The sequence below is a fragment of the Myotis daubentonii genome, chromosome X (assembly GCF_963259705.1).
Source record: "Myotis daubentonii chromosome X, mMyoDau2.1, whole genome shotgun sequence".
Taxonomy (NCBI): Eukaryota; Metazoa; Chordata; class Mammalia; order Chiroptera; family Vespertilionidae; genus Myotis; species Myotis daubentonii.
Genome location: NC_081861.1, coordinates 135,421,385 through 135,429,182, shown reverse-complemented (window position 1 = coordinate 135,429,182; position 7,798 = coordinate 135,421,385). Strand labels below are relative to the sequence as shown.

At 44.5% G+C, this 7,798-nt stretch overlaps 1 protein-coding gene across 1 annotated transcript; it reads right to left on the bottom strand.

Annotated features, from left to right (window-relative positions):
* Positions 1-6,645: 6,645 nt before the first annotated feature.
* LOC132223733 (NADH dehydrogenase [ubiquinone] 1 beta subcomplex subunit 1-like) lies at positions 6,646-7,362 on the bottom strand. Its single transcript, XM_059678760.1, has 3 exons — positions 7,220-7,362; positions 6,930-6,995; positions 6,646-6,682 (listed from the first exon to the last, which is right to left on the bottom strand). Exons 1-3 carry the CDS (start codon positions 7,360-7,362, stop codon positions 6,646-6,648), a joined length of 246 nt encoding a protein of 81 aa, XP_059534743.1.
* Between the last annotated feature and the right edge of the window lie 436 nt (positions 7,363-7,798).

Here is a 7,798-nt window from a genome sequence, read left to right as displayed (position 1 = left end):
TTTAACAAATCCTCCAAGGGATTCTGAGGAATCTTCAAGTTTAAGACTCACTGTTCAGGCAACTGGTGTCCCTCTGCCGGCCTGCACCCTCTTGCAGTCCAGGAGCCCTTAGGGGATGTCCGACTGACGGCCCTGGAGTGGCCTAAGCCGCAGTCTGGACTCCCTCTGTGGGAGGCCACCAGCAGGCGATTGGTGGACGGCGCCGGCCAGCCCCATCCCCCGATCGTCCCTCCGCTGCCGCCGGTCACTGCCATCCCCCCAGTTGCCGTCCACTCTTCTCTGCCCGCTCGCACCCGCCTTGGCTGGCCTGGCCTCGCCCGCTTATGGGCCCGCCCCTCGCCTACCCGTCGGTCTACTGTTCGGTAGAATTGCATATTAGGCTTTTATTATATAGGATATTTTTCTAATTGCGCTATTAGTTGTTTGTGTCACCCTCTTACTGTGGCTCATTTATAAATCCAGCTTTATCATAGGAATGTGTATATAGGAAAAACCATAGTATCTGTAGGGTTTATCAGTATCCATGGTTTCAGGCATCCATTGGTAAACTTGGAACATATTCCCCTCTGATAAGAGGGGACTACTGTATAATTCAAATCAAATTTAGTTGACATTGAATAATTTATATCAAATTTTTCGATCATAAAATACATTTGAGACAAGATAATTTTTCCTCACTACACAAGTGTATTTCAAGACAATGATTGATGGCTTATGTGTTTAAAAATTGATTTCAAATATTCTTAACATTTCACTAATATAATATCTAAACTTAAGCAATTCAGCAATGTTTCCTATCCTGAAAATTGGAACAAACTACAATTTGGGATAAATGGTTTGACTGAAAGACACAGAAAAGAAAAAGACGCGGTATTTTGAAAAATCTGCTACTAGTGAAAAAGGTATTTTTTTTTCTGTGACTCGCCGCAGTCATGTTGGAAAATGTATTTTCTCAGATCCTTGGGAAGAAAAATGGCTTAATAAGAGCAACAAATATAAAATTGATTTCACAAAATGAATCATTTATTCGAGCATGACATTTGGTCTTCTATAGACGAATAAGAATAAAAAGGCATTATGAGTGGGTTACTTTCATATACTTAGATAAGATCATCAGTAATGAAAAGGTGCTATTACTACTGTCCCTTAAATGCAAATAAATCTGGAAACTTCACTTATTGGTTTATAGGTGATAATGATGAACTGACTTTTAAACAAGTTCTTCATTCCCAAGTATTCATGTGGAATGGGGGGAGGGAAAGTAGGTGTGGTTTTCATGCAACGAGGTTGACCAAGAGTTGATGATCATTGAAGCAGAGAGATGTCACATGGAGTTTCATTAAATTATTGTCGACTTTAAGGTATGTTTGAAATTTTCCGTAACAAAGGTTTAAAATACTCGTTACAGTGTCATTGTTTCTACCTGGTGTGCTAGGCAGAGTGGAAAATAGAAAAAAATGCAAGAGATAGTTGTATGTCTCAAGATGCAAGGAAAAATAAAGACACATTCCGGTTCACTTATCTGGCAGTCTATATTCATACATTTTTCACATGAATGAAGTTTACCCCTACGTGTCCCAACTTTGTAAAGCAATTTTAGTGGGATTTTCTCCTAAATGTTACCTCCTGCCTGTGTTCTTAAACTTGGTGCAGTGAAGTGTACTTGGTAGAATGTAAGTCCGTTCTACTGGCTGTTGAGATGTTTAGCATGACGTAGGTGAGGACTTTGAGAAGAGACACCAAAAGAATAGAGTCCTGTACTTACCCTGGTCCTCCTGTCCGTTCTCTGTAGCTCATTTCATTCATCTCCATTCTCAGTCTGAGTTGTCAATTTTGTTTCCTCTCAGTTTGCCTACCTCAAGTCATTACAAAAGAATGAATTGATGTAGGCTTTCTTGCCTGGCGTTCAGGTCATTGCTACTGTAATTTGCATAACATGATCACTAGATGTGTTATAAATGTGTATTAAATGAGTAAATTCCCGAGTTGTGCTTGGGTACCTCTTGCCTTGCTGTCTCCACTCCACCCCCACCCCACCCCCAATTATTTTTGTGTTTCTGTGTTACTAGATAGCTGAGATCTCTAGATGCGTGACTCATTCCTTTGGCATTTCACAAATAGTTATTACTGTGTAGCAAGCAATATTCTAGGAGCTGAGGACACATGGTATGAAACCCAAATGCAGTGCATGTCCTGAGAGCTGGGACAAGGGATTTTATAGTTCCCTGTGCGAGAGGAGGGCATTGTCAAGGGCGTCTCACCAGGCTGGGCGTGGGGAATCAAGGGAGAGTGTGGAACCTGGAAAGGGATGGCCTTGTAGAGTTCGACGTGCTTCTGAGATGTTCAAATAGAGACATCCTGGAGGCAGCTGGGAGCTCTGTTATCTCTGGTTGCATGACAAACCACCCTAAAACTTAATGGCTTCAAATAACAGCAGTATCTTTTTCACCATTCATTGGGTTTTCTGGAGAGTTCTACGGCTGGTTTTGCTTGAGCTCACACAGTCATCCACGTTGGCATTTCCAAGAGAGCCTCACGCTCTTGTTTGGCAATGGCTGTTGGCTGTGGCTGGGGCACGGGTCACTGATCCTGTAGGACACTGCCCTGGTTGGCTCTCTTCCTCCCATGGGCACTGGGCAGCGTTCCAAGGCTGCAGAAGCAGAAGCAGCAAGGCCTCTCCAGGCTCAGCTTTGGAAAACGCATCCTGTCATTTCAGCTCCAGTCCCTGACCACGCGGGCCTGCCCGGGCCGAGGGCTGGGAAACAGATTCCTTCTCCGAAAGGGAGGAGCGATAAAGGCACCTTGCCCAGGTTCTTTGCTCACAGGGTGGGGAGAAGCCATGGCCTTGGTTCAGATCTACCACAGCCGCATAGATGCTTTTGAACTTCAAGAGGCGAAGTTGGGTGGAAGATGGAGATCGCAAAGTTATCCATGTAGAGAGGAGAGGCTGCCCCATCCTGGCTGCGCATTAGTCCCCCCCTGAGAAACGGGCGGTTTTCCATACACTCCATGTGCAAGAATGACATTTTCTGCCAGAAGCAGATGCCACAAAACATTGTGGAGGAGCCCTGGTCAGGGCGGCTCAGTTGGTTAAGCTTCATCCCATGAACCAAAATGTCACCAGTTTGATTCCTGGCCAGGGCACATGCCTGGGTTGCAGGCTCAATCCCCCCCCCCCCCCACAGTAGGGGGTGTGCAGGAGGCAGCCAATTGATGTTTCTTTCTTCTTGGTGTTTTTCTTTCTCTCTCCCTCTTGTATCTTCTCTCTCTAATATCAGTAAAAAACATATTTTAAAAATAAAAATAGCCAGAACCGGTTTGGCTCAGTGGATAGAGTGTCAGTCTGCGGACTCAAGGGTCCCGGGTTCGATTCTGGTCAAGGGCATGTACCTTGGTTGCGGGCACATCCCCAGTGGGGAGTGTGCAGGAGGCGGCTGATTGGTGTTTCTCTCTCATCGATGTTTCTAACTCTCTATCCCTCTCCCTTCCTCTCTGTAAAAAATCAATAAAACATATTTTAAAAAAAATAAAAATAAAAAGGCAACAACATTGTTTCATACAACTCAGGGCTTCATTAAGAAATGAGACTACATGCCCTAACCGGTTTGGCTCAGTGGATAGAGCGTCGGCCTCCGGACTGAAAGGTCCCAGGTTCAATTCCGGTCAGGGGCATGTACCTTGGTTTTGGGCACATCCCCAGTAGGAGGTGTGCAGGAGGCAGCTGATCGATGTTTCTCTCTCATCGATGTTTCTACCTCTCTATCCCTGTCCCTTCCTCTCTGTAAAAAATCAATAAAATATATTTAAAAAAAAAAAAAAGAAACAAGCTACATGGACACCAGGAAGTGAAGACCCTAAGCTCACTTCCTGCAGTGATTTCATGGAAACGAGGTCAACACACTGACTTTCATCCTAGTTCTAACCACCAAGTTCAGTGCCCACACCGGGATTTATTGTGTTCAATGCATAATTGGTAATAAAATTAAAACTTAATGAAGTCCCAAGTAGCTTCTGTAGTGTTCTAGTTTGCATGTTATCTTGCTAACCTAGCCTTTTGGTTAATTGTATATTTGTTTCTTTCCCAGAGTCCTTTTACACATGAGCTGGGATCAAGACCCTCATTTGTCACTGGGTCTAGTGGAAAATAAAAATTCAGGCTTCCTTGGTCAAAAATTGCTAAGAATTTCAAAATGGTGGTAGCATAAAATTAAAGCAAGGCTGGGACTTTTCCAAGTACAGGGATCAATGAAACCACAGCTTGCATGCCTACGAAGCCAGGCCTATCTTCAGGTTATTGTCTATCTCTGCTTCTCGACTCTGTTTTTCTCTAGGGTAGTTAAATTTTTAGGAAGCAGTTTTTTCACTGACAGCCCAAGGCTTGAATTTTTCTAGCTGCAAAAGAGCATTCCTGTCCCCTGTTGACACCAGCAAATCATGCCAGATCATTTCTAATAAGCTTTTCTCATCTGAATCGAAATACCCGGTGGCACTCCCTTTGGCCAGGCCTGGGTGATATGTCTGCGTCAGGGGCTAAGAGTGGAGTCAGCTCTACTCAAACCATCAGGCCCAAGAGAGAAAGGGATAGTTCCAAAATGCAGAACAGGGTGGAGTTAGCCGAAAAAGGGGGACGTGCATGAAGGGTGGGCTCATCATAAATGTCTACTCTTTTTAGCAAACAGCAGTTCTGAAAGATAATGAAAAAGTGCCTCAGAGAGAAAACAAGTCTTAATCCAGAGGTCTTGGCAGTAAGTAAACAGATCCCTTTCACTCGAAAGAATTTGTTAAACATTTCAATTCTGTTTTCTCAGGTAGGCAAGGACGATTTTTTTCTGTCTCGTGTATATTTAGTGTAATATTTGTATTCGCATCACGAGCTACTTAAAAACTGTTAAGATTCTGAGATCCTACACTTATTGCCCTGCCTCGATTATTTTAATGCAATGGTGATTGTTCTCTGGAACTTGATTATATTTCCCAGGCCCGCTGTTCATCTCAAATTTTTGTTCAGTGTCTTAGGAGGGGAAATATATGTAAGAATGTAAGTCGTCACTTTATATCTTAGTCACTTCTGCATTGAGGCAGAAGTTAAATGCAAGATCTCTGGAGCGAGACTTCAGGCTTTTATGATCCTGCCACTCATGAGCTATATTTCCTTGGGCTTATTTACCTCTCTGAACCTCTCCTCTGTAGAATGTCATTGTTGCTATCTGTGTGTAAGCATGCGAACCATGACAGCGGTTGCTTCCCCGGGCCCCCCACTCCCGCTGAGATTCACAGGGTACAGTTTTCTGGGTCATTCAACGTGGGCACTAGAAGAGAAAATGAGATGGGAACACCTTGACTTCCCTTAATATAAACAAGGCATCCATTAGTAATATGCTTGCCTAAGCACGCATTGGAATGCGTTTCCATTGGTTGAGTCCCATCCAGCACCAGTCCTTAACTAGCATGACTCATCCTCCGCATATCTATGAGGCATAAATTTACATTAATTGAAAGTCCAAGATGATAGTCTTTTTGCTTCATTTTCCTTTTTTTTTTTTTAGACACTCAGCTCTTGTGAGCTGCTAAGAGCAGGCTGCAGCTCATGGCTGCCCCTGGCCATCCTCTCTAGCTGCATGGCCTGACTCCATTTGTCTGCCAGGACACCCCCTCTCCTTCCTCCCACCCACCCACCCGGCCCATCTGGCCAGGCCCGGACCCCAAAGAGAGCAAGCAACATGGGCTACTGATCACAGGAGGACTTGGCACTCATTGAGGAGATTTGAAAGTGATCCACCTTTACTGTGGGGGAGAAAGCTCCAATTTGGGGGCCTCAGTTGATGGACCGGTGGAAGCAGTGCTATGCTGGTTAAAAGCACAGGTCTGGGGCCTGGTCTGCTTGGTTCAGTGGTTGAGCATTGACCTATGAACCAGGAGGCCTGGGTTCGATTCCCGGTCAGGGCACATGCCAGATTGTGGGCTCCATCCCCAGTAGGGGTCATGTAGGAAGTGGCCAGTCAATGAATCTCTCCCATCATCGATGTTTCTATCTCTCTCTCCCTCTCCCTTCCTCTCTGAAATCAATAAAATATATTTTTTAAAAATAAGCACAGCGCCGAAACCGGTTTGGCTCAGTGGATAGAGCGTCGGCCTGCGGACTGAAAGGTCCCAGGTTCGATTCCGGTCAAGGGCATGTACCTGGGTTGCGGGCACATCCCCAGTGGGGGGTGTGCAGGAGGCAGCTGATCGATGTTTCTCTCTCATCGATGTTTCTAACTCTCTATCTCTCTCCCTTTCTCGCTGTAAAAAATCAATAAAATATATATATAAAAAAATAAGCACAGCTCTGGGGCCTGCTGCTATGCTTGAGTTCCAGCTCCCTGCCCCCCAACCCCCAACTTTTTGCCCTTGTTTTCTGTCTCAAACAAAGATCCTCACTAGAAGGAAGAAGTCCTAAAGCTTCTGGAAAAAGAAAACCTATTTCAAGGAAGACTCAAGTTTTTGATCTTTCACCTAAAGATTGAAGTCTGGTCAAATAATTACATCAAATAATTTCCCCCCAAATTTCTGCATGTTTCCAGTTTACAGGTCTGTGTTGGCTTTGATTGTGTTTTTGTCTTATACTTTAAAAACGATCTACATTCTGTAATTCAACCACAGCCTTTATTTCTGGGTGACTTCTTCATTGGATCTCAACTCCCTTTTTAAATATATATATTTTAAATATATATATATTCTTTATTAAGTTTAGAGAGAGAGGAAGAGAGGAGAGAGAGAGAGAAACATCAATGATGGGAGAGAATCATTGACTGACCATCTCCTGCACACCCCCTACTGGGGATCAAGCTAGCAATGCAGGCATGTGCCCAGACCAGGAATCTAACCTTGACCCCCTGGTTCATAGGTCAATGCTCAACCGCTGAACCAGGCTGGCTGGCCTCAATTACCTTTTAAATAACAAACTCTTGTTCCTGAAGACACTTAGCTTTTTATCATCCTTTCTGTCTAGATCAGTGGTCGGCAAACTCATTAGTCAACAGAGCCAAATATCAACAGTACAACGATGGAAATTTCTTTTGAGAGCCAAATTTTTTAAACTCAAACTATATAGGTAGGTACATTGTTATTCACTTAATTAGGGTGCTCCTAAGGCTTCGGAAGAGCCACAGTCAAGGGGCCAAAGAGCCGCATGTGGCTCTCGAGCCGCAGTTTGCCGACCACGGGTCTAGATAGCATCCATCCAAGGGTAAATCCCATGGGGACAAGTATGGGCACCCTGTGGTCACGCACAATCGGAATGAAATTGACACTTTGAAAGCATGTGCAGTGTGAGGGCTTGGTCCCCTCCTGCTGTCTTCCCCAGAGGTGACCTGAACACATCTTCCCACTGCTGGGCTCAGAGTCCAGAGCTCTTTAAGACAGCCTGGTGCCGCCCGAATGCAAATAGAAGCAGTGAAATACTCTGGGAGCTGTGTAAATTGACTTCCCTGAACTAAGTTGGAAATTAAAGTTGGGCCTAGGTGCCTGTCTTTGGCTCATTAAGTCTTGCTGCGTTTTCTCTGAAATGGCAGGTCTCCCGCGACAAGTCAAGAAGATATTCCCTTGAAGTTCCCTGAAAGTCAGAAGGGCCCCCTTTTCCAACAGTTTCAAGTGATTCTTGACTAGGATTGCATATTGCAAATGGGGCCTGTCACTGGGGTAGATAAGGGAACTCGTTGAAAGGAAATAAAAAGCAAGAACATATATTTATGTTTGTATTCACCGCCAAAGTCGTCAGCAACGCAGCTGAATTATTCAAGCTTCCCAAGCTGCTTTC